This window comes from Lineus longissimus, chromosome 2 (assembly GCF_910592395.1).
Source record: "Lineus longissimus chromosome 2, tnLinLong1.2, whole genome shotgun sequence".
NCBI classification, from domain to species: Eukaryota; Metazoa; Nemertea; class Pilidiophora; order Heteronemertea; family Lineidae; genus Lineus; species Lineus longissimus.
The window spans coordinates 24,756,155-24,783,343 of record NC_088309.1 but is presented as its reverse complement, the minus strand read 5'-3'; the positions used below and the strand labels follow the sequence as shown (position 1 = coordinate 24,783,343).

General features: G+C 40.8%; 3 protein-coding genes across 4 annotated transcripts in view; 1 reads left to right on the top strand and 2 right to left on the bottom strand.

Annotated features, from left to right (window-relative positions):
* Window positions 1–3,022, bottom strand: part of LOC135483184 (semaphorin-2A-like) — a 35,038-nt gene extending 32,016 nt beyond the window's left edge. Inside the window, exons 1-2 of one of the 2 annotated variants that reach the window (XM_064763828.1) lie at window positions 2,889–3,022; window positions 785–854 (exon numbers count right to left, since the gene is read on the bottom strand). The gene's annotated coding sequence lies outside the window, so the exon portion shown is untranslated. Of the gene's footprint in view, window positions 1–784; window positions 1,305–2,888 lie in introns of those variants that run through there. The other variant, XM_064763827.1, reaches the window with a different exon arrangement.
* Window positions 3,023–3,916: 894 nt separating this feature from the next.
* Window positions 3,917–8,526, top strand: LOC135483035 (uncharacterized). Its single transcript, XM_064763535.1, has 7 exons — window positions 3,917–4,939; window positions 5,685–5,874; window positions 6,285–6,365; window positions 6,553–6,712; window positions 7,092–7,263; window positions 7,575–7,728; window positions 8,138–8,526. The coding sequence occupies exons 1-7, from the start codon at window positions 3,917–3,919 to the stop codon at window positions 8,338–8,340; spliced, it is 1,983 nt and encodes a 660-aa protein (XP_064619605.1). The 3' UTR covers window positions 8,341–8,526.
* A 7,576-nt stretch (window positions 8,527–16,102) lies between these two features.
* Window positions 16,103–25,414, bottom strand: LOC135483034 (C-C chemokine receptor type 9-like). Its single transcript, XM_064763534.1, has 3 exons — window positions 24,846–25,414; window positions 16,681–17,422; window positions 16,103–16,129 (listed from the first exon to the last, which is right to left on the bottom strand). The coding sequence occupies exons 1-3, from the start codon at window positions 25,412–25,414 to the stop codon at window positions 16,103–16,105; spliced, it is 1,338 nt and encodes a 445-aa protein (XP_064619604.1).
* Window positions 25,415–27,189: the final 1,775 nt, after the last annotated feature.

Here is a 27,189-nt window from a genome sequence, read left to right as displayed (position 1 = left end):
GTATAGTAACTTTTTTAACATAAAAATCATTACTGACAATCGTTTATGAAGACAACATCATATGCTACACACTGTGATCCACTCTCGCTGGATGAGCAAAGAGTCAGATAAATTCGATGGGCCAATCCTGTGTGTTTTTGTGGCAGAGCGTTAGAATTCATTTGCGACACGTAATGTTATGGCCACTCTATATGTTATGGCCTGGTGACAATAGGGCACAGCGCCAAGTAATATGCTTCAGCCCTAGGCATATGCAACAAATAACAATTAACTCTAAGTACGAAAAGTTACATTTCAAATAATGACCCTTGGCATACAAGTTGGATGATATGTTTGCTGAACCTATCGCAACGGCATTATAAAATTTGAAATTGTTTCCTAGTAATTTGCATTCCAGTCAAAACAACTGTTTCATGCCCCTAAAATGATTGTGTTTGATCAGGAAATGGTGAGCTAAGCATGATACGAAATCCATCACAAGTTATGCAATTGACGAATCATGAGAAATTGAGATATACACAGAAAAACCAAAATGGCCATGTGATTTTCTATATCGTAGCGAAATGAGGGTCAACTATTACTGGGCCTTTTGAAAGGAGGCGTAGTAGGGTTTAACGACGGCCAAGAACTTCAATGTATGATACTCACTGAGCAAGCCAACATGATACACATCCAAAACTGCCCACAAACAGACTGAACACGATAGTTTCGTTTGCATTGAAAACGGAAGGTATTCTCAACCAAAATCCTGAAAACAACAAAATCTGATTGATGGAGTACTTACCGGTCTTGCTTCCTAATTTCAGCGTTTTTCTCAAACCTGATCAATCTCATGACCAGTCCGGTGCCAAGACCTGAAAATGATCAAAGTCCCGTCGGAGTAAAGCAAGCCAATTTCCTGGTTGTTTAGAATGTCACGCCCAGAACAAAAAATCTATGTTTATATCACGAGAACTTTGACTCCATCAAAAACATGGCGATTGTTCCATGTAGATTCCGATAAATGTAAGCATTAGACTCTATACTCAGACCTAAATCAATTTTATGTTCTGGGTCACATAATCTGTACCTATATTCGTCATCAAATGATCGCTCATTCCCCTTCATGCAAATATTGATGGAGTGAGTGTATACGTATACGTATTAAGGGCGATACCAAAAGTGGCCTTAAATTGGTGAAACTTGGGTACACGCTTTAAAAATCTAAATCATGGACGTACTGTGCCTCATTGGATGTACAACGTGACCGCGTCATTTGGTGAAAATAATCTAAAATCGAGGCTTTAGCTGACTATCAAAATAGTATTTTGTTTTATTTGGCCTCATTCAATAGTTAATGTGGATATTAGTCTGTACCAGTGGGCAGAAAGAGAAATATACAATAGTAATTGGACAACTGGAATGGTGTAATTGCAGGACAAATTATACTCTACAGTTACACTGTCATCCAGTATTGTTTTCACCATTGGTGGCTCTCGGTTGATCATCACCATCATGCATACATATATGCCTATAAAATAGAGGAAGGCATAGATATAAGAGATGAATGGGACATCAGGATGTCCGTGTGACTGCCAGTACTGTGAATCACTGATCACCATCAGCAGCTCGATGTCATCTGTTGAAATTTTACTCATGGCTGACCCATAGCTCTCATACTGTAGCCATCAGCCTTTCGGGCCTAAAATAACCTCGCTATTGACGCGAACCAGACGGAAGCTTGACAGGAACATGACGGGATCACTTGCGTAACTATCAAAGTATAAACATGTATGGAAACGTTACTCAGATCAGTGGTAAGCCAGCATGGACGAAACTCTCATCGCCGGGATGTATTTCATATCGACGACCTCGGACAGACTTAAATACAAGTTCAGATTTTGAAGGAATTCTCCAAATATATATAGTCGTCGTTCCCCGGTGCTATTAGTCGTTTTCACAAACACTATTATGGTAGGCCTATAGGCGGTCACTGCCAGTCCGACCCTGGTCCTCCAGCCCTCCTTTCAAATGTGTCATAAGTAGTTCCGCAATAATTTCAGGAAATTACTTAATTCGACAGTGAAATGGTGATGAATCGGTCAAACATTAGCGTCCATTACTAAGGGACAATGGTTCGTAACTAAAGCGATGGTCAACTGTTGACGTGTTTCATGATGATAATGATAGCGGACAAATAAAACTTCGAGGTCACGTAACTGTCAAGCGTGTGTGCTAGAGGAAAACACATTTCAATTAGTCATATTATCTTGGACCAAACGATGGCCACGACCACGCCGGTTCAAACCAAGGGTAGGGACATACAGAATGTCCAGGTGTCAAAACGGGACCAAACCACGGAGAGTCTGGATGACAAATCGGCCGGGAGAATTTGATAAATTACGTAAACGTTCGCAGAAGGAAATGCTTGACCGTTTCACGTTCTTTATCAATAGGGTGCTATAAGGCAAATTTTCCTAGAATATAGCACACCCATGGCACACAAATATCTGGTAATTGCATAAATGCAATTTCATTAATCATCAGACCATTGTTTTATTGGCAAATTTGGCATGAGATCATTATCCAGCATATTTCGTAAAATGACTGTTATACTTGCATAGTTATACAGCAGTTATGGTGGAAAACAACATGGTCCCTGGATAAGGTAATAATATACGGGATTCCGTTTTGAAATTTAGGGCCCTCTACATATCAATTCAACCTGCCAGTGTATCAAATTTGATGCTTTCATACCATTTTGCACGATTTTGTTGTTTTTTGGCCCTTATCGCCTGGACTATAATATCAGAGACGATCGAAAGTGCGACTCGAAATAGGCTCTTGGAATTACGCAAGCATTTTTGTAGGCCTGCAAATGTACAGAAAACTAGCACAAAGCATATTACCTTTACATGTACGACTAAGCTGTATTCCGTACTGCTGTGAATAGATGATATATCGACGACATCAGCATTGTTCCATTGTCGGAGGTCAGAACACAAAATCATCGGACAAAATTGTGTTACAAACTAGTACACATCGCGCGCCTTAATTCTCCAAATCATTTGCCAGTTGTCATAATTTTCGCCAATTACAATGTACGACTTGGCCTGGTCTGCTACAACTCCTTGGCGCAAATTAGGCCCCGGGCATGACAGTTATCAGGTAATTGTTTTATGCATTACAACTCTTGTTGGCCTGGACGAACCATTACACAAATTGTCATGACATTGTTCTGAAAGTAAGCTTGATGATATTACGAGAACGGCTGGCGTACATAGAGAAAAAAAAAACAACATCTCGATCGAGATCTGAAATAAAACGAATTATATAACAGTCCAGTATGGAAAGCGTCATCATTGTACATGTAGTACTACCAGGGGTACTACCGGGAACGCAGCATCCGATCTACATGCCAAAAAGCCGGGCCAGATTTCGACCGATTTTACAGCAATGGTCAGTCATGCTGACGGAGTGTCGTGATGATCGACGCCTACGCCACCTCGTAGCCACTCCTTGAAGATAACAATGTCCTCCCTCCTTGCTGGTTGTGACTTTGTCCTCGTGGAGGAAGTGTGGTTGTGTGTGTGTAGTTGGGTGCTCTCCCTGTCCCATATAGTGGGGTGGGGGGGGGGGGGGCCTCTCCCTGCCCCCTTGAGCTAGAGACACTGGCAACGGGTCTCACCAGCGAAGCGTCTCGGGATCCTGTCGCGGCATGAAAAGCAGGTATTTTTACGACCATATAGGCCCTGTAAACGCCTACGTACTTGTAAATTGGCCTAAAGTGAATAGGTATAAGGCATTAAATCTACTTTGAGATTAGCAATAAAGAAAGTTCATGTAAGCCTATACTTGGTCAAAATTACGAAACGTGAGTAAATTTAGGTTCCTTCGTCATGGGCAGAGCAATTTCGAAAACGTCCCCCTTACCAGGATGGCAGCCTGCAGCATACTTCAAAAGAGGACACTGTATATTGCTGTCTCAGTCCAGCTCGTAATTATCCTTTGTCTTTACATGCTGAACCTTAAATTCAACGAGGTATTCCGAGATTCAGGTCACCTGGCGCCTAACTTTAAGGTAGTCAAGGGGGCGAAGGCATCGGTAAGGATTCGAACGAATAAGCAAACTGAGGACGGCAGTTCCATAAAACATGCTCTGAAGGAGTTGAATGATGTCATATACGATGGGGACTATGAAACGGAATACAAAAATTACGAAAATATGCTCCACTGGCGAGAGGATCCCGACTACTTGTTGGCGGACGGCGCTCTCCCAGCCCATCAAAGGTCTAACGGCAAGGCAAACACCACGGCTCTGAGGGACATCCTTGCCGGTTTGAATGACGTTATCTACGAAGGGGATTATGATGATGACAACCTTGCTGACTATTGGGTGATTGATGAATATGATGGCAGTAAAGAAGCATCAAGTATTTTAGGACGAGCCTGGCGACGGCTGCAAGAGTTATGGCAACGGGGGATATCCAAGTCCTCGGATATTCCCCCGGATATACGGTACCAGGAGTTTATCAAATGGACTGTCAACGGTTCGTTAGTTAGTGAGACGAATTCTTCAGCTATTTTGAAAAAGGCGAATGAGTATAGGGAGCAACTGAACAAGGTGATCGAAGAACTTGATGAGTCTAGCAGTTGGACGCAGTCAACGGAATCTCCAGAGGGCCCGGACTACCCAAGCCCAACACCGGAACAAGCTGTAGTCTCTGATGGGATAACACTTGATATCAAACAGGCAACAGAAACAGATGATGCCTACTCGGCTTATAAGGTTTTCATGGATAATATGGCGTCATGCCTCGAGAAGATTGGAAATGGTACTTGGGACAAGTCACCACGTACACAAAGTATCTTCACGCAGCTAAAGAGGGGTCCGCTGGCCTCGAGGAAAATTGTCACAGACATCATTCGGGACAACAATGAGAACAAAGCATTTACTAAGGTAGGCAGGTTTGGACAAGGATAACGGGGTCAAAATGTTCCATCCAAGTATCACCTTTTAATGAGATACACGACAGATCCAACGTTTTTTAGGTGCAGTTCCATTAGCACTTAGTCTAGTGCTCCATTTTATATAAATTGACTTTCTGTTTTGATACCGGTGCAGGCCTGAAGGATTAGCCAAATGTTTGAACATTAGCTTTGCATGCTATGGTATGGTTCAGTAGGGTAACAAAAGGACTATTGACATTTTGGTAGGCCTATTCCTAAATCACCCCCTATACCAATCATGTTGTCCGGTAAGAAAAGGTAAATTCACTTGGTCAGCGATAACGAAACAACAACAAAAATATATGTTGACTGTGAAGATTTAAATATCAATAGGTTTATAATCTTCTAACTATTTGCGCTATACATGTACTCATTGGTGTGAGAACAAAATATAGAAAAAGATGCAACATTTATATAATCCGACCCTTGGAAAATTGTTCATGGAATACAATCAACCCAGTTTTTAAGCAACACTGGTTCTGGTCTATACATAGCCAGTTCTAAGCAATGATACTGTGTGTGATGGTTTGAAGCGGCCATTGCAAGTTCATTGTTGCAAAAGCCAACAAAAATCCTCTCAGAGAATAACATGTTTTGAAAACTCATCAATTCCGATCACATCGAAAGAAAGAACACATTGATATTTGACTCGTGAGATGGAAACACGATCCCAGAGAGAATCTTTTCAATTTCAGCCGCCCTCCAAAACTGACAGTCCATCAGCATGTTGGATGAGTGATGACGGGCTTAACTGTCAACCAGCAGGCTACGTCTTCGGCTTCAGAAGATGCGCGAGCTCGGACCTGTTCTACCGGCTGACCGGTCATCCACAGTTGGTCTTTACCACAGAGTTGCAAAATAATCACTATCAAAGGGATGGTACAAGTAAGTTGAATTATTTCATTAAAAACAAATTTGTTGAAAATTTCGACAATTCGACGACTGGACTCTGTAGTACTGCAAACAGTTAATGGCAATGCACATACATACGTTACCAGCTTTATACGCTTCAAGAGACATGGGTTAGTGAAGTTAACGTGTTTGAATGAGTCTGGTAAGAAAATTGACAGTGAGTATAAATTGTGTGCGAAGGAGTCTGGTACGAAAGTTAGCAGTTAAGGTAATGTGTGAATGAAGGTGTTTGGTACAAATGTTGACAGCTACATGTTGGTAATGAGCGTGATGAGTCAGCTGGTAGTGCCAAAGTAGACAGTTGATTGTATATTACATTTAATACCTAATAATAGTGTTCGTACGGTAAACATAGACAGTACAACCTTTATATCACATTTCAGAGGAGTCAATCACCGGGCAGAGTCGCAAGTTTGGCATCCTTTCGTATGTGCAAGGCCATGTGAGCAAGCATGCTATCATACGTGAGTTGGTCAGGTTTATATAAAAGAAACACATCTATATGTCGACCATGACAGATATCGCCAATAACATTTCCAATGCTGACGATCATTTGTCCGACAATCGAATTTCGAATATGTTGCTAGAGCTGGCCCAATGCATCTTTGGTTCGTCCTTTTCACTGGTTCCACCTCTTCCTTATCCATCTAGTTGCTCGTAGTCCTACAAGAAAGTTTGTCTATCACATGCCACCCAGCGTAACAAAACGACCGCAATATCATGACTATTACAACATGCTGAGGGCGCAGGCGCTCTATGAAGTCAACCCTAAGGCCAAGTTCATTGTTATCATGAGAAACCCAGTTGATGCGTAAGTATAGAATTACCGGTACAAATGATTGCCTATATGTTGAACTATTACATTTATCACCAATAGAAAATTACAGAATATATGGTCCGTTTCCGGGAGTTAATGCATTTATGCTTGACTCATCTATATAACCTGAGCGCTCAGACATATTGATAACGTCACATTAATGGTAGCCAATCATGTGTCAAGAATAGTTAATAGCCAAATCTGCCATATACCGACCAAACAGGTGTTAATAGGGACGGGGACTTGTTACAGGCGAGGAAGTTTTTGACTGCTGCATCGGCTGTCAGCCGTTCGCTCCATATGCACAGCAGTTGTTTTGCAGGCCTCTACATTTGTACATCAGACTCTCCTACATTTTCTTCTCATGTTTCAGTGCATTCTCTACGTATGGTGCCGAACGCTTGTTCATGACAAGCAGAGGGAAAACTACCACTCGATGGTCGATGCTTGTCAAGAACGCTGTTACTCCATACCAGGACTGTATACGTACGCGAGGTATTTTCTACTGTCATAGGCAGCCTCCTTATAGTATGACAATGATAAAGGTGCGTACGAAATGCTACCATTTTGATCTACTACATTTATGAATTGATATGTCTCTAGTGGTGTGTTCAGTGGCGGGTTCATAACTGTGCATGAGGGAGGGGCATAGCTGTACACAGAGTGAAATACAAGTTTTAATCTTGGGAACGATGAGGTTTCTTGACCCCCTCCCAGAAAAGAACATAATGACGCCTAAAATGGGTTTTTCGGGCATCTGAGGGAGTATTTGGGGGGCTAAATTCGCCATTAAATCATTCTCTACTCATGTGATCTACATGTCATTGTCTTTTATCCCCTCGTGCAATTGTTGCAGGTGAATCTACTAGATTTTGCATATATCATTGGTCTTTCTCACTGGATGAAGATCTTCCCCAGGGAGCAGTTTTATTTCATTAAGACGGAAGAGTACGCAGAAGTAGAAAAACGCCAAAAGATCCTAGACGAGGCTTTCAAATTCCTTGGAGGAAGTAAGTGGCAAAATTTACCAAATATCTGGCAGATAGTTTCTGAAAAGCAGCTACGATCTTACTATAATGAGTCCTAGATGATGATGTTTCCCTGTTTTTTTGGGGTTCTATTTAGCATGGCGTCCATCTTACCAGACTGATAACCCGTACTGATCATAAGAAAAACACAAGCCCGCCGGTGATACGGGACGTCTCTTAAACGACCAAAAGGAATCAATGACATGTCCATTGAATATGACGGAGAGTTAAAGCTGCCGTACATATGGTATTGTACTCAGACAATGCTAACACTTATTGGTAATGAAAAGCAAGCATGAAAACTAATGATGCATTCAGTCCAGAACACTCTTCACGTGACAGACATGGTCACATGCAATCACCGTGTCTACGACGAGTCTACTTTTTTCAGGGAATCTTTCGGATTCTGATCTGGAGACGTTGGCAGCTATGCACCGCCTTGATTTTGCATCTATGAAGTATACCTCGCCGAAATTGCTAAAACAAGGAATGGATTCGAAAACGCGGAAAATATTGCAAGATTTCTTCATGCCTTTCAACAGTGCCTTAGCAAACCTTCTTCAGGACAAACGATTCCTGTGGACTGGTGATTAAGACAGCATAGTTATATATGTTTTAAAATAATGTTATGTTCCAAGCGTTTTCTTGAATTCTTCCAAATATTTTTGTAGCGAAATCGTTGCAAATCTTTCACTTGCTATAGAGATTGCATACCAGTTACATGGAAACATCCAATAGTATATGTGTTAACGTTTTATCGAAAGTCTGCAAAATATAATTGTGGCGAAATCCTTGCGAAATCGTTTACATGTAATGAAGTAAAGAAAAAAGTTGATTGAGCAGTTGACAGAATATGATAGCAGACCAATGTAAGTAAGGATACCCTGCACCACCTCATTTTTTAGAATGCCTCCACCAAGAAAAGTGCTAAAGAGTAGAAAATTAACCGAATAGGGAACAACAAGGATTAGATACGTGACTGTTACCGCCATGACCATCATCATAACGTTCCTATCCTCCTTTGTGTCGCTATTAGCTGAACGTATCTCCATTGCCTTTGTCTGCCTATAAGCAAGACGGATGCAGATGGAAAGGTTTAAGAAAAGTAGAAAGAAAAATGGTATGAAGAATGCTGCTAGCGTATGGGCCAGCTCATAATTTGCTGAAACCTCGGCTGAGGTCAACATATCACATTCCAACCCACTTTGTCCGTCCGTTCCGTAGTTTGCCCGACTGTATATGAAGTCAGGTAACCCGAATCCTATCAGAATGACCAAGAAACAAAATATGTAGATCTTTGCTATTCTAAAAGTTGTCCAGGCTGCAGCTTTTAATGGAAACAACACGGCAATGAATCGCATGGAGGTGATTGCTACAATTATCCAAGAGGAAATCTGTGGTAAGAAATTGGTGAGAAAGCCAAATAAAGCACACAACGGGTCACCAAACCGAGCATGTAATTTTATGTCGTTCCTCCTCATGGCAACAGCTAGAACTAAGAGCTCGGTACTGTCCACTACTGCTAGAATCCTAAGATAGAGACAACTTACATGTTTCTGGTATTGTGGTAAGGATAGCACAATGAGTACGAGCACGTTGTTTATGCAACCAACTGTTGCTAAGATTGGTGATATGTAGTGACTGGTGACATATTGAAGTGAGAGAAAAATATCTAAGAGGGTGCCGTCTATGTCGGATGCTATAGGTGTGATGAAGCTATTAAACGCAGATGCCATTGCCATTTAGATTGAAAATTGGGCGGAGGCTTTGTGACAATCGGGCTTGGACAATAACATAATTAGTAATGGACATGTCGTAGCATGCTTTCTTACGAACAACAACAAAAAATGCCTGCGCCTTGTTGGTGACGCATTTCATTGGTTGCTGGTAAGGTTGGATACTTGGACTTCATGAAGCATAGACCAAGATTATTTCAACCTGCTTTATTAGAATATCACCTTTTAGTAGTCAATGGCTTTAAAATGACACGAATTTGCCACTTTTGATCCACTCAGCAACTTTTGAAACGATGCACTAGGTAGCCCAGCTATCGATGACATGAATTCGCCACTTCAAGAATGCAATAGCTTTTGGAACAATAATGCATTTGTAGCCAATATTTTAAAGATGGCACGGGTTTGCGACACCTTGCAGGAATTTTGGAAACAGTACGATGTACTCGCAGCCAATAGCTGTTAGATGACACGAATTCTCAACTCAATGCACCAACTTTGAGAACGATGCTCTTGTTGCCAATAGCTTTTACATGGTTCAAAAGTAACACTCCCTCCTCATCTATTTGAACGATGCACGGTTTAGTGAGAAGCCAAACTGATTGTGCTTGAGTTTTGGCTGAGCCTTCCAAAGCTACCGTATTACCAAGGTCAATACTTATCAATACTTAATTTGAGTTATTCCTGTTCTTCAGCCATTTGAGTGCAAATAGTTGAAAGGAACTTATTTCAATCGTATGCCGTATTCCTACTGAATCATTTATAGACATATCTCGAGCTACTATAAATATTACCCAAAACATCTTCTTTTAGCTTACATGTTCATGTACATGTATTTAGTAATTCTTCCAAATTTGATATATCAGAGATGCACGAATGCAATGTATGCACGTATATCCATATTTGGTCCACTGTGGGTGGGAACAAATTATGAGGAGTTACCAAGAATAACAAAGATGTTATTACACCAAAAACGCTGACACAGGCCGTATATGTTACACGTATATGCATATGAAGTCGATAACATATACAGACAAATAAAAGGACACATACATTATTGTATATATCATACACATGGCAACGTCGAAAGAACGAACAGTCCGTTTCAGGACCATCCACTTAAAAAAGGACAAGGGCAGTACCATCATTAACTTCAGGGGCTTTCACTCGGCACTTATGACCGAGTTTACATTGTAGGGGACAACAGTACAAGGGTTAGACATTTGAAAGCCACATCAGCCTATCCAAATCGCCTTTGTCTTCCTCTGAGCATGGCAGATATAAAATAGATGGTAAACTTTAGAATTACAGAAGAAAAATGGTATCAAAGAATGCTGCTATTGTAGGGCGAGAGACTTCGGCTACATTCCGGCCCTTGGGGCCGAACATGTACTATCATGTTCATCCAAGGAAGCTTTATTCGCCAGACAGCTCTAGCTCTATCGACTGAATCGAAAATATTGTTCTACCTGGCACCAGTCTTGAAATATTGAAAATACCAGCAAGTAGCCTACACTTATGGTGAATAATCCGGTGATGTGTTAACTTTTTATCAAAAGTCTGCAAAATATGATTGTGGCGAAATCCTTGCGAAATCGTTTACACGTTATGAAGTAAAGAAGAAAGTTAATCGAGCAATTGACACCATATGATAGCATGCCGATGTAAGTAAGGATACCCCGGACTACCTGATCTCTGATTATGCCTCCACCGTGAAATGAGGTAAAAAGTAGAAAATTAACCGCAAACGGAACAACAAGGATTAGATATGTGACTGTAACTGCCATAACCATCAGCATAACGTTCCTATCCTTCTTCGCGTCACTATTAGCTGAACGGATCTTCATCGCGCTTTTCTTTCTCTGGCCAATGCTGATGAATATTGAAACGTTTAGGACGAGAAGAAAGAAAAATGGTACTAAGAAGGATGCAAGTGTATGGGTTAGTTCATAGCTTTCGGAAAATTCGGGTGAAGTCAAAATGTCGCAATCTAATCCATGTTCCCCATCATTTACGCGGAATGTCCGGCGATATATGAAGTCTGGGCAACTAAACCCTATCAAAAAGACTACTAACGTGGCGATGTATATCTTTGCCGATTTGAATGTCGTCCAAGCAGCAGCTCTTAGCGGAAACACTACGGCTATGAATCGAGTGGAAGTGATTGCTACAATAATCCAAGAGGACATCTCTGGACAAATGTTTGTGATAAAGCCGAATATAGCGCAGATCGGGTCACCTAAATTGGCAACTAACGCTGATCCATCTTCCCTCATTATAATAGTTAGCACTAAGAGCTCAATACTGTCAACGACCGCTAAAATCCTAAGATAGAGGCAACTCACGTGTTTTTTGTACTGTGGTAGTGATAGCACAATGAGCACTAGCATGTTGTTTATACAGCCAACGGCTGCTAATATTGGGGCCAAGAAATGACTGCTAACATATTGGAGTGAGCAAAAAATATCTAAGAGGCTGATGTCTTGGTCCGATTGTAAAGCTTTAGGGTCGCTAGCGGCAGTAGAAGTAGATGCCATAATAATTCAGTTTGAGAAATGGATATCAAAGTCTTGGTTTTCAGATTTGTAAGCCTTTTCAAGCAACAGAGCGATTGGTGAGAGTCGACATCGGACTTTCTGGTGCGGTAACACAACACGTACACGACAGGATTGACAGTTAATAGAGTACATTATAATGTAGTCATTTGGTAGTAGAATATACCCTAGTATACCGTCACCTTAGTGTACTGTAAATACCCATGACGTGGATGGCTGCCTGGAGATTTATTTCATAGCACCGAAACCGTACAGATGACTCGGATGGGGCCGGCAATCTTTCCTGCAGAAACCTTATTTGATCGTACATCGAAAACTTCATACCACTTGTAGAGAACCATCGATGTGACATCCCTCGTGTCTGGACTCTTGATCTCACTGAACACATTTCTCTCGATTACTAAAAAAATCAATCTTATCCAATACGCGTTGATGCAAAACCACGTATTTCAGTCTGCTGTCATATTCTCGTCGAAATCAATTGCAGAATAATCTCGCATCGGAACTATTTATAACACTCGGTCATCACTCTCTGTATTGTGCAAGGGAAACAATCACGAACAGAACATATGATGACTATTCTACTTCGATAACTAAAATGACTAATGTCAAATTCGTCAAAGGCAGATTTATGAGTAGATTTCAATTTTCGACTAGCGATTTGCTTGTACCATACTATTTTATTTTATCGAAAAGAGAACCGAACAGATACTGGAAGTCATGTCGAACTTTAGTGTTGCGTATTGCTTGCATGCGTATACATTTGGTACAGGTCTGTGCGTTTTAATGCTTTGTCAAATGTCTGCACAATATAACCGTAGCGAAATCCTTGCGAAATCGCTTACAAGTAATGAAGTAAAGAAGGAAGTTTATTGAACAATTTACAGCATATGACAGCATACCAATGTAAATTAAGATACCCTTTACAGCCATATCCTTGATGATGCCTCCACCGAGAGATGAGCTAAAAAGCATAAAGTTCACAGAATAGGGGAAAACAAGAATAAGATAAGTTACTGTTACGGCCATTACCATCATCATAACGTTCCTATCCTCGTTTGTGTCACTCTTGGCTGAACGTATTTCCATCGCTCGATTCTTTCTCTGGCACATACTGATGAATATTGAAACGTTTAGGAGGAGAAGAAAGAAGAATGGTACTAAGAAGGCTGCAAGTGAATGGGCCAGCTGCAGGTTTTCCTTAACTTCGGGTGGAATCAACATAACACATTTCAATCCAAGTCTCCCATCCTGTCCTCTAGATACGCGACCGTATAACAAGTCTTGGGAACTAAATCCAATTAAAACGACTACTAACGTGACGATGTAGATCTTTGCTGATCTGAATGTCGTCCAAGCTGCCGCTTTTAGCGGAAACACTACGGCTATGAATCGAGTGCAAGTGATTGCTACAATTATCCAAGAGGACATCTCTGGAGAAATGCCTGTGATAAAGCCGAAGATGGCGCAGGCCGGGTCGCCTAATTTGGCAACCAACGCTGATGCATCGTTCCTCATTGCGATAATTAGGACTAAGAGCGTAATACTGTCAACGACCGCCAAAATCCTAAGATAGAGGCAACTTACGTGTTTTTTGTACTGTGGTAGGGATAGTACAATAAGCACTAGAATGTTGTTTATACAGCCAACGGCTGCTAATATTGGGGCCAGAAAATGACTGCTGACATATTGAAGTGAGAAAAAAATATCTAAGATGTTGTTTGGGTCCGATTGGATAGCTACAGGGTCGCTAGCGGCAGGAGAGGTAGATGTCATATTCATTCAGTTGGAAAAATGGCCCTCAATAACACTTCTTTAGCAACTACGCCATTGCTGCACACAGGAATCATACATACGAATGTACATTTAACCTACGTTGAGAGTTATAGAGTGTACCAGTCTTTAGCTAGCTAGGCGTGTAGCTTGTTTTGTGTTCACCTTCTGACAAAGGACGGTTTTACTACGCGGTGCCAAATTTGATATAACATTGTTTTGCACTCGCCAAGTCCACAATTCGCCGCCCGTGTATATCCAACACCGCACAGATGACTCGAATCGAGCCGAACCTAAGTACTCGTTCTTCTGCATGGATGTGAGTTGCGCGCCTCCCGTCTCCAGCGTCACCATCTCACAGCCTGCTCGATCACAGAATACAATATTATGCAAGTTATTTAAGTCTGATGGTGTATCTTGATTGAAATCAATCATAGACATATCGTTCATTAGTACTATAAATAACATTCCATCGCTCCCTGTATAAACAAGAGAAAGAAAATACGAATGATATTTATATACTGTAGCTGAATGAGAAGCGTCTGTTGAGGATCCATACCAAAGTTGGAGGCAATATGGTTTTCTCCCTGCATAGCTGCATGAAGTCATCGATGATGCCAGGGGAACAAAACAGGAACAGGAAATCAGCATTTCGTTCTACTGGATCGTGTTCCAATGCTGCATGCTTTATGATTGTGTGTAAATGGTACCTTGCATGTATGTACATTTTATTCCTGTATGTCTGTTAGTGCTTTGTCAAGTGCATGCAAAATATAAAAGCGGCAAAATCCTCGCGAAATCGTTTACATGTAATAAAGTAAAGGAGAAAGTTTACTGAACAATTTACAGCATATGACAGCATACCAATGTAAATAAGGATACCCTTTACAGCCATATCCTTGATGATGCCTCCACCGAGAGATGAGTTGAACAGTATAATGTTCACAGAGTAGGGGAAAACAAGAATAAGATATGTGAGTGTCACAGCCATTACCATCATCATTACATTCCTATCCTCCTTTGTGAAACTCTTTGCTGAACGGATCTCCATCGCTCTTTTCTTTCTCTGTCCAATACTGATGAATATTGTAACGTTTAGGATGAGAAGAAAGAAAAATGGTATTAAGAAGGATGCAAGTGTATGGGCAAGCTCCAAGTTTTCGTTAACTTCTCGTGAAATCAACATGACACATTTTAAGCCACGTTTACCGTCCTCTCCTCGGGATGCACGAGCATATATGATGCCAGGTAAGCTGAATCCTGTTAAAAAGACAAACAACGAGATGATGTATATCCTTGCCGATCTGAATGTCGTCCAAGCAGCAGCTCTTAGGGGAAACACTACGGCTATGAATCGGGTGGAAGTGATTGCTACAATTATCCAAGAGGACATCTCCGGAGCAATATTAGTGATAAAGCCGAAGATAGCGCAGAACGGGTGGCCTAATTTGGCAACTAACGCTGATGCGTCTTCCCTCATTATAATAGTTAGCACTAACAGCTCAATACTGTCAACGACCGCTAAAATCCTAAGATAGAGGCAACTCACGTGTTTTTTGTACTGTGGTAGGGATAATACAATGAGCACTAGCATGTTGTTTATACAGCCAACGGCTGCTAATATTGGGGCCAAGAAATGACTGCTAACATATTGCAGTAAGAAAAAAATATGTAAGAGGCTGATGTCTTGGTCAGATTGTAAAGCTTTAGGGTCGCTAGAGGCAGTAGAGGTAGATGCCATAATCATTCAGTTTGAGAAATGGACATCAAAGTCCTGGTTTTCAGATTTGTAAGCCTTTTCAAGCAGCAGCGCGATTGGTGAGAGTCGACATCGGACTTTCTGGCGCGGGTGCAATACAGGTACAAGACAGCATTGACATCTGATAGAGTACATAATGATGTAGTCATCTAGCGGTTAGAGATACCCTAGTGTACTCCGTGTCATCTTTGGATGCTGAAATACCTACGATATAGGTTATATCGCCTAGTCCACCATTCGTCAGAGGTTTCATTGCACCACTGTATAGATGACTCGGATGGAGACGACACTCTTTCCTGCAGGGAACCTTATTTGATCGTATATCAAAAACCTCATAAGACTTGGCGAGAACCTGATACTTTTCTTGGCCCCATGGATGTGACATCCTTCATGTCTAGCCTCATGATCCCACTTAACACATTTCTCCTGATTACTGAACAAATTAATCTAGTATGTCCAATGCGCGTTGATGCAACAAAATGTATTTCAGTCCAATGTTCTATTCTTATTGAAGTCAGTTTAAGAAAATCACAGAACTAATAATAACACGCGATCATCACTCGCTGTAATAAGCAAGAGAAATAATCATTGAACAGAAAATATGATGACTATTCAGCGTTGATAACTAAAATGACCAATGTCGAATTTTCCAAAGACATTTGTTTTGATAGTATATAGATATAAATATTCGACAAGCGATTTGCTGAATCTTGCTTTTTTATGATATCGAAATATAATCTATCAATGGAAAGTCGATGATGTTAAAAGAACTCAGCAGAAACAGAAAATCATGTCGTATTCCAATGTAACGTTATGATTGTGTGCTAGTGCTAGCTTTCATTTTTATTCATTTTGTATGTGTGTACGTGCATCAATGCTTTGCCAAATGTCTGCACAATATAACCGTAGCGAAATCCTTGCGAAATCGTTTACAAGTAATAAAGTAAAGAAGAAAGTTTATTGAACAATTTACAGCATACGACAGCATACCAATGTAAATTAGGATACCCTTTACAGCCATATCATTGATGATGCCGAGAGATGAGCTAAAAAGCATAAAGTTCACAGAATAGGGGAAAACAAGAATAAGATATGTTGCTGTCACAGCCATTACCATCACCATTACATTCCTATCGTTTGTGTCACTCTTCGCCGAACGTATCTCTATCGCTCGATTTTTTCTCTGACACATACTGATGAATATTGAAACGTTTAGGAGGAGAAGAAAGAAGAATGGTACTAAGAAGGCTGCAAGTGAATGGGCCAGCTCCAGGTTTTCACCAACTTCGGGTGGAATCATCATGACACATTTCGATCCATGTTTTCCATCATGTCCGCTTGCGCGAACATATAATAAGTTTGGGGAATTAAATCCTATCAAAACGACTACTAACGTGACGATGTAGATCTTCGCTGATCTGAATGTCGTCCAAGCTGCCGCTTTTAGCGGAAACACTACGGCTATGAATCGAGTGCAAGTGATTGCTACAATGATCCAAGAGGACATCTCTGGAGAAATGCCTGTGATAAAGCCGAAGATGGCGCAGACCGGGTCGCCTAATTTGGCAACCAACGCTGATGCATCTTTCCTCATTGCGATAGCTAAGACTAAGAGCGTGATACTGTCCACGACCGCTAAAATCCTAAGATGGAGGCAACTTACGTGTTTTTTGTATTGCGGTAGGGATAGTACAATAAGCACTAGAATGTTGTTTATACAGCCAACGGCTGCTAATATTGGGGCCAGAAAATGACTGCTGACATATTGAAGTGAGAAAAAAATATCTAGGAGCTTGTTTGGGTCCGATTGTGTAGCTTTGTTATGGTAGCTGGCGGTAACAGAGGTAGATGCCATAATAATTCAGTTGGAAAATGGACCTCAATGACATTTCTTTAAGATTTGTGTTGATAAGCAACTACTCCATTGGTGTACAAATGTACGTCAATGTTTGATCTGTACGTCGGAATCATACACACAAATGTACATTTAACTAACGTTGAGAGTTATAGAGGGTATCAGTTCTTAGCTCGGTAGACTTGTAGCTTGTTACGTGTTCATATTTGAGCAAAGGTCGGTTTTACTACTCGGTGACAAATTTGAAACATTCGCCTATAGTCCACCAACCGCCGCCCGGCCATAAGTCGCCAACACTGAACAAATGATTCGAATTGAGCTGACACCCTTTCGTACAGTAGAGTTATTCTCATATCGGATACACTTGGAAATAACCTGATAACTCGTTTTGCTCCGGGGATGCGTCTTGGTCCTCACTCGTCTCCAACGTTTCGTCGCCATCGCTTTTTGCAGTCTGTTAATGAACAGAATACAATAACAATACAATATCTTTTCAGCCGCGAATAGCTGCAAAACAACTTATTTTGGTCTGATGACGTATCTCATTGAAATAAATCACAGAGGTATCTCACATTAAAACTTTAAATAACACTTCGATACTCTCTGCATCAGCAGAGAAAGATATTTGCATGTCACTGATATGCGTACACTGTGTCCACGCCATTAAACCGGCTGAGAAGCGTACATTATACCATGGGCCTATCAGGTACAAAAGGCCTTCGTACACGTGCAGTCGCTCTTTATGACCGAATGTGAATGTCGGCATTGTCCCCGGCGCCGCCCATGACAATGGCACGTTGCTCACCCAGCAACGGACCAATAGAGCAATTTCTAACCATGGGGCATTTGAACAAATTCAAGTACAGTCAAAAAGGTTTTACAATCTCGGTCATGTCGGTTGACTTTACGGTGTTCAGAGCTGTTGGATCTGAGAACGCCAATGACTCATCGAGGAAAGTGGAGCGACACCGAATCTCCACAGGGAAGAGGCTCACATTCGATAGATCCCTGTAGAAGACACTGCGACTCATTTACCTTTCCAAGGCCGAGGGAGAGGTTTCGCAACGCCCCGAACTGCCGACACGAACGCTTGTCCCCTTGTTACTACATCCTGATAACGATGTCGAATCATCAGACAGACGTGCGCGTCGGTGTTTTGGGGTAGATCTTATAATGAAGTTTTCGTAAACCCCCAAAAACGCCAACGTTAACGCCTATCCAAATGTTCGACCTCCTGATAATTATGTCGAACAATTGGTTAGGCGTTCGCGTTGACGTTCGGAAGCTTTGCGAAAACTCCCTTAGTTTCGGACACCGGGAGGTTTTTATCTCAAACTCGCTGATGAATATTGAAAGGTGCTTCTAAACTAAGTATCGCAGTGCAATTATACTTTGCCTCACAAACGTTTAAAGCAAATATATTATTCACGTATTTCCGTATAAGTACTATCGAATCTCCCTGCAAAATATAAATGTCATGAAATCCTTGCGAAATCGTTTACATGTAATGAAGTAAAGCAGAAAGTTTATTGAACAATTCATAGCATGTGATAGCATACCGATGTAAGATAGGATACCCTGGACGAAATAATTCTTGATAATGCCTCCACCGAGAAATGAGCTAAAGAGCAGAAAGTTGACAGAATAGGGGACGACAAGGATGAGATATGTTACCGTTACCGCCATTACCATCATCATTATGTTGGTGTCCTCCTTCGTTTCTTTATTAGCTGACCGTATCTCCATTGTTCTTTTCTTTCGCTGACCAAGACTCATAAATATTGAAGCGTTTAGGAAAAGAAGAAAGAAGAATGGTACGAAGAAGGCGGCAAGTGTATGGACTAACGCGTACTTTTTGGCGCCACCAAATGGGAAAAACATTACGCAAGTCATCCCCCGCCCTTCACGGTGGGACGCCCGACTATACATGAAGTCAGGTGAATTAGATCCTAGTAGTAACACCAATAAAGTCATGATGTAGATCTTCGCCGATTTGAACGTCGTCCAAGCAGCAGCCTTCAGCGGAAACACTACGGCTATGAATCGAGTGGAAGTGATTGCTACAACTATCCAGGAGGACAGCTTTGGAATGAAGCTGGTTAAAAATGTGAATATCGCACAAAACGGGTCACCCAACCAGGCTATGAACGCCACAGCTTCCTCCCTTAGTGTTATGATAATTAGAACCAAAAGCTGGATACTGTCCACGACCGCTAGAATCCTGAGGTAGAGACAACTCACATGTTTCTTGTAGTGGGGTTGTGATAGTACGATGAGAACGAGAACGTTGTTTGTACACCCAACGATAGCTATGATAGGTAGTACGTATCGGCTGGTGACATATTGAAGTGAGACAAGAATATAAACTAGGTCACTGTCCAGCCTAGTTTGTAAAAGAGTGGTATGGCTGTAAGAGGTTGAAGCCATTTTCTTTCGTTTGGAAACGTTGAGTGCGTGGACATCGGATCGGATGTGCTCCGAAACTTTCCAGTTGGCGTGTCAACTTCTAAGCAGAGTGCGGCAATACCGCGATGGCTAAACAGATGTATATAGATTCTGTTAAGCTTCGGAATCATGCAACCACCAACCAAAAGCAGGAAAGCACCATTCGGGCATCTCCGCACGTGTGCAAGCCTTACTGAAGACACGCATTCTCACATCAAGAATTTGGAATTGCGAGAAATGTCAGTTTTCCGAGGAATAGCCTTTTATGTTGGATATTACACACCACTCTACATTGCACTATCAACCCATGTTGATGCTGATATCCTGTAATTCGTTAAAGATATATTATTCTCATCATTGCTTTCATACAATTTATTTTGATCTGAGGTTGAACATTGATAGAATGTATTCATGGGTAAAATACTTGTAGATCTCATATTAAACTATAAAAATAACACAATTCTTTTTTAGTTTTGCAATGTCGAACTATAATAAGAGTATTCACGTAAATGTATGGACATACTATTTCCTTTTCTTGTATATATTACATACATGTAAATGTACATGAAGTTACGGCACTGACTCGGATGATACATGGGCAGTGTTTGTCAAGTTACATTGTAGCTGTGATTATATTTTACAATCGTATTGACTATTGTACCGTTTCCCTATTGACATCTTAGTGAATAAATTAATCAAATTGCTTAAATTCTCTTTGTCCTCTAGTTATTCGATGTATCAGCGAAAATGATACATAGCTTGAATAAAATACAATCGTCGTAAAATTATTGCGAAAGTGTTTGCAGGTTATTACAAATGGAATAGTTGAGAGCGAGAGATGACACTGCAAATACACGACAGGAGTTTCTGGAGAAGTTCATGCTCATCGATTATTGTACCACCAAGACAGCTGAGCAGTAGAATATTTAGCAGCATATGGAACAGAAAGAGTTAGATAATATGCAATTGCTGCGCTCATTACCATCATTATTACGTTCCTATCCAACCGGTTTCACATGCCCTTTACCACATTGGCCCTTCTTTGGCCAAAGGTGATACGGAAACACATACTTTTAAAGCAAATATATCATTCAAGTGGAACGAGTGCTCACATTTCGTCGAATCTGCTTGCATAATATAGATGCCATGAAATCCTTGCGAAATTGTTTACATGTGATGAAGTAAAGCAGAAAGTTTATTGAACAATTGATTGCATATGATAGCATACCGATGTAAGATAGGATACCCTGGACGAAGTAATTCTTGATAATGCCTCCACCGAGAAATGAGCTAAACAGTAGAAAGTTGACAGAATAGGGGACGACAAGGATGAGATATGTTACCGTTACCGCCATTACCATCATCATTATGTTCGTGTCCTCCTTCGTTTCTTTATTAGCTGACCGTATCTCCATTGTTCTTTTCTTTCTCTGACCGAGACTCATAAATATTGAAGCGTTTAGGAAAAGAAGAAAGAAAAATGGTACCAAGAAAGCGGCAAGTGTATGGACTAACGCGTACTTTTCTGCGCCAGCAAATGAGACCAACATGACGCAAGTCACGCCCCATTCACTTTGGGACGCCCGACTATATATAAAGTCAGGCGAGTTAGATCCTATTAGTAACACCAATAAAGTCACGATGTAGATATTTGCCGATTTGAACGTCGTCCAAGCAGCAGCTCTTAGCGGAAACACTACGGCTATGAATCGAGTACAAGTAATTGCTACTATTATCCAGGAGGACAGCTTTGGAATGAAGCTGGATGAAAATGTGAATATCGCGCAAAACGGGTCACCCAAAGAAGCAATAAATGCAACCGCGTCTTCCCTAATTGTTATAATAATTAGAACCAAGAGCTCGATACTGTCCACAACTGCTAGAATCCTGAGGTAGAGACAACTCACATGTTTCTTGTAGTGGGGTTGTGATAGTACGATGAGTACGAGAACGTTGTTTGTACACCCAACGATAGCTATGATAGGTATTATGTATCGGCTGGTGACATATTGAAGTGAGACAAGAATATCCACGAGCTCACTGTCCAGCCTAGATTGCAAAAGAGTGGTATGGCTATAAGAGGTAGAAGCCATTTTCATTTGTTGGTAAAAGTGATGGGAATGCGACGATAATCAGTCATGGACATCGGATGTGCTCAGAGTCAGAAGCTTCCCAGTCTGCCTGTCCACTTTTTAGCAGACCGCCACACTACTGCATTACTAAACATTACTAAACCGATACCTGTAGATTGAATCACGCAACCTTCTATTAAAAGCAGGAAAACACCATTCGGACATCCCCGAACGTGTATACACCTTCCTGCAGACACGTATTCTCACATTGCGAGAAATACATGTCAAAATTCCGAAAATAAGCCTTGAGTCGGTTGAAATAACCTGCCACTCCCATGCACTATATCACGACTGTTGATGCTGGTACCTTATGAAAAGAAGATTTGTTCTCATCATTGCAGTCATACAGTTCATTTCAATCCAAGATAGAACATTGATTGAAGTTATTATAGGATAAAGATATCTCATATGAGAGTATACAAATAACCCAATGCTTTTCTAATTTTGCAATGCCAGTTGAGAATACGAGTGTTACCGTACATATGCACATACCATCTACATCTCCATGCAACATGTCTACTAGTAGTTGTATATACATTTAGTTACATGTATGGCCACTAGAATATGGTGATATAACGTGCATTAGCATGAATTTCACAACTATCTTTCGGTTTTAACATTGTTTCATTCAGTACCTACCAAAACCCACTCTTGGGAAGCCGTTTGACCGAACACGCAACTATCACAGGGGTACATGCACGGAATTTTAATGCGAATTTCTTTCTTCAACTGCATCATCTTAACCGTCTTACCTTTTGGATTAAGGCGGGGATATCTGTCACCTAATAACATATAAATGTTGATGACTTATTTGGATTTGCTAAGAAATTCCATGTTTGTGTTTGGCGAATTGCCACCTAGTCGAAGATGCCTGCAAAAAATGATCGTGGCAAAATCTCGGCGGAATCTCTTGCATGTGATGAAATAAAGAAGAAAGTTTATTGAACAATTAAGACTATACGAGAGTAAACCGACGTAGGTTATAATACCTTGGAGGATATCACCACTTACTGAGTGAAACAGTAGAGAGTTAACGACGTATGGGAGAACTAAAATTATATATGTGACTGTAACTGCCATTACCATCATCATTACGTTCTTATCCTCCTTTGCTCCCCTTTGTGCTGACCGTATCTCAATTCCAACTGCCTTCCTCCGTCCAATACTGATAAAAATGGCCACATTAAAGAAAAGTAGAACAAAAAACGGTAACAAGAAAGAGGTAATCATATGGGCCAGCTCGTAACTTTTATAAAATACAGTTGAGGCTAAAAGGACACAATAAGAGCCAAGTTCTCCGTGCTTTAAGCGAGACGCCCGTCTGTAAACTAAATCGGGTGTAGAAAATCCGACCAAAAGGAACAACAAAGTAAAGATGTAGACCTTTGCTGATTTGAACGTCGTCCAAGCTGCAGCTCTTAGTGGAAACACTACGGCTATGAATCGAGTGCAAGTGATTGCTACAATAATCCAAGATGAACACTCGGGTGAAAAGTTTGTGATTAAACTGAGTATCGCACAGAATGGGTCACCTAAGATGGCAATTAATGTAGATGTGGCATTCTCTGCCATTATAAGAGCGATTGTTAGGAGTGTGATACTATCGAAACCTGCAAGAATCCTAAGGTAGAGACAGCAGACATGTTTTCTATATTGGGGAAGAGATAACACAATCAGAACGAGCACATTGTTTACACACCCAAAAACGGCTATGGCAGGTGCTACGTATCGGCTGGTGACATATTGAAGTGAGAAAAAAATATCCACGAGGTCACTGTGTAGAAGAGTATTATAGCCAAGAGGGGTTGACGCCATTTTAATTCAGGTTGATAAGTAGGGGGTCCCGGCATAGACATCGGCATGCTCGGACACTGCCCAGTTTGCGTGTCTCCTTCCTAGCATAGCGCGACAACTGCTATCTGAATTAGTAAACCGATGAGCAGGAAAGCACCGTGCGAAAATCCTGGCGGAGATGGTACGTTTTGTGTACGCGCCTGCCTAATAACTGCAGTTGCGCATACTTAACGCCGAGTGCTGAACTGCAACAAACTATCACTTGTTGTTTCGAGGATAATTATTGAACGTGTAATATCACACACCACTTTACATGCACTATAAAGAAATATTTATGCTGGTACTCTGTAATTGGCTTTGAATATCTATTCTTAATTGATCGTGTTGCTGCCGAACAATTTATTTTCATCTTAGTTCCCACATCTACTGAAGTCATTATGGATAAACATATCTCGCATTAAGCTATAAATAACAAAATTCATTATGTTTTTCTTGTTTGGCAATGGAGAACAAGAATACTTGTGTTCACGTACGATTTTTCCAACCATATTTCTTGCGGTAGTACAAAATGACAAAATGACAAAATGACAATTGTACTCGTATGACCGAGTCAGAAATCACTTATTTGAGTTACATTGCCTGCAAAATATCACAGCTGCGAAATCCTTGCGAAACCGTTTGCAGGAAATGAAATACAGGAAAAAGTTGATTGAACAATTTACCGCATATAACAGTCCGGATATCATGTAGGTTATGATACCTTGGCGGGTTCTATATTCGTCGAGGATAGCGCCACCGATAAAGGAATCGAAAATGAGAAAATGAACTACGTATGGCAGAACAGCAATTAGATATACGAAGGTTACGGCCATTACCATCATCATTATGTTTGAGTCTTCTTGTACTTTTGCCTCTTTATTAACAGCCCGTATCATCAGTTTCTTCCTCTTACCAAGACTGACAAAAATTGACAAGTTGAGTAGGAGGAGCAAGAAAAAAGGAATTATGAATGAGACGATTGAATGGACCAGCTCATAGGTTTTGTAGACGTACAGTGGAGACAACATGACACATTCAAAGGGATGTCCACCGGTTAGTCCACGGGGTACCCGCGTATATATCAGGTCAGGTGTTGCAAATCCGGTGAAAACGACCACTAAACTGATGAGGTAGATCTTAGCCGATTTGGATGTCGTCCATGTTGCAGCTTTTAGCGGAAACACGACGGCGATAAAGCGTGTGGAGGTTATAGCCACAATTATCCATGATGAAAGCTCCGGAGTGAAGTTGATGACAAAGCCCAGTATCATGCAAAATGGGTCCCCGAGCTTAGCAATCAATGTAGGCGTAGCGTCTTTTGTCATGATTGCAGCTATAGCAAGAAGCGTAACACTATCCACGATTGCCAGAACTCTGAGGTAGAGACAGCTGACGTGTTTCCGGTATTGCGGTAGGGATAGCACAATAAACACTAGAATGTTGTTGGTACACCCAACAATGGCTATGATGGGGGCTAAGAAAATACCGCTGATATGTTGAAGAGAAAGAAGAATATCTAAGAGGCCAGTGTTTTCGACGGATGCCGTCGTCTTTGAGTAATCGAGCGTTGTTGGCATGCTCATTGTTAAGGTTACAAGTGAAAAATGTATTTTAAAATGACTCGATGTTTATTTTTCATAAGTTTCAAGCAACATAGCAATTTGTTAAGTTTTACCATGGTGAATGTTAAGCACATGTAAACAATCGAACTGACGTTTACTTTTTCATCAGTTTCAAGCAAGAAACAACATAGAAATTTAAGGTGTTCCACTAAGTCCAAAATCCGTGTTTCCAGCAACGCTCAATCGCCGTTACACTTCTGTTCGACTCCAGAAACGTACAGTCTCCCATCTATACTTGAGGCATATAAATTGGTCACAACAAGCGAATATTCTGACAAGTGAGTCTCCCAACCAGGGACACTAAAAGACTGTCAATCTGAAAAGTTCTATCCTCTAACGCAATTTTCTGCCTCCTCACACACTCTAATCTGATTATAATTCATGTTTCAGAACAAGCTATTTTAACTTCATGTTCAAATCAAATATAGCCTTACAGTTTCTCGCGTATGCACCTAATTTTAACGTGTACGGTGTTGTTGCATCAGGTTTTAAATATCAAAATGTCAACTCGTACACATCCCTGATAGCAATCTCATCAACAACTTAGTGACATCTGCATAATTTGTTTCAGTTGGCACCAAATGCGTTAAGTCCTATCAATTTCTGGTATTCCATCGCCAATTCGTTATCCCCACAAGGAATATAATTTTTTTCATAATTACGTTTTTAGTACTAATTTTGATAATGGTTGCGTTTATTGGTAAGAATATAAACAGCATTTCACTTTTTTTATACTGTATTTTAGTGTGTCCAATTAAGCCTCCTGACCTGGGTGAATCATATCGCGCTTTGATACGACGAGTCTGTTCATTGGCAAGTTGGTTGAACAGTTTTCATCCGGTAACTAATTAGCCATTTGTGCATTGAGTAACTCATCCATCAAATTGGAATATGGCAGTGAGAAAAGAATCGTAGTCCGCTGAAAAAAACGTCCAGGGAATCAAATGTTCTGAGAGTCGTTTTGTAAAATGACACATGTTAAGTCGTCTCTATAGCCAACGGTCTTTAAAGTTTATTTTTCACAATTTGCCGAACACACCAAATGTACGACACTGGCAACTGCGTGTATGCGGATTCTAGTATTAAGTCCATGCACGCAATGCCTTTCTTAGGAATGTTTAATATTGGCCGGATATGAGCTATGCACACATCCTTGCAACATGTAGTAACCAAGCAACAATTTGGCGGTTATGTTGCAGCTATTTGACATTACCAATTACGAGTAAAGGCCACTAAATAATGCATATTTTAAAGAAAAAAACAGATGTTCATTGTTTTATTGGTTTATCAAGATTCTAATGCGCACTGAGCACTATGACTTACAGAATATGTAAATTATCAATGCGTATGTCTGTTTTTTTATGATTATATTGAAAACAGGTTACGGGAGTTAGATCGTGAGTCGAACTCTCAGAACAGTCAGTTAAACAAACAGTTACATCGTAGACTCTAAAGTCAACGAAATGTTCGAGGAAAACCGAAACTATTTATGCAAACAATATAAAAAAGCAGCCAGATGGAGACCAGTGAGCACCGATGACACATACATGTAGTCGTAGTAGTAGTTGATGTGACGTGATTATTGCGAGGCTGACGTCACGGTTATTCCACCCGGAGTCAAGGTTTAGATTCATTATAATATCTATAGCATATATACACGAACTGAATTCTGCTGATGAAACAGTATTTCACAATCAATAATACCGCACAGTGCGGTAAACTGACTCCGGACTAAG

What these genes read in the sequence shown, in the direction of transcription:
- LOC135483034 (XM_064763534.1), bottom strand. Translation starts at nt 25,414, where the DNA reads ATGAGCATGCCAACAACGCTCGATTACTCAAAGACGACGGCATCCGTC. An exon ending in TGTGTCATGTTGTCTCCACT is followed by an intron (nt 17,423 to 24,845) that starts GTACGTCTACAA and finishes CAACTGAATTAT; the next exon opens with TATGGCATCTACCTCTGTTA. An exon ending in ATAGGAATGTAATGGTGATG is followed by an intron (nt 16,130 to 16,680) that starts GTAATGGCTGTG and finishes TGCTTATTACAG; the next exon opens with CGAGTGATGATCGCGTGTTA.
- LOC135483035 (XM_064763535.1), top strand. Translation starts at nt 3,917, where the DNA reads ATGGCAGCCTGCAGCATACTTCAAAAGAGGACACTGTATATTGCTGTC. An exon ending in AGAACAAAGCATTTACTAAG is followed by an intron (nt 4,940 to 5,684) that starts GTAGGCAGGTTT and finishes TTTCAATTTCAG; the next exon opens with CCGCCCTCCAAAACTGACAG. An exon ending in ATGAGAAACCCAGTTGATGC is followed by an intron (nt 6,713 to 7,091) that starts GTAAGTATAGAA and finishes CTCATGTTTCAG; the next exon opens with TGCATTCTCTACGTATGGTG.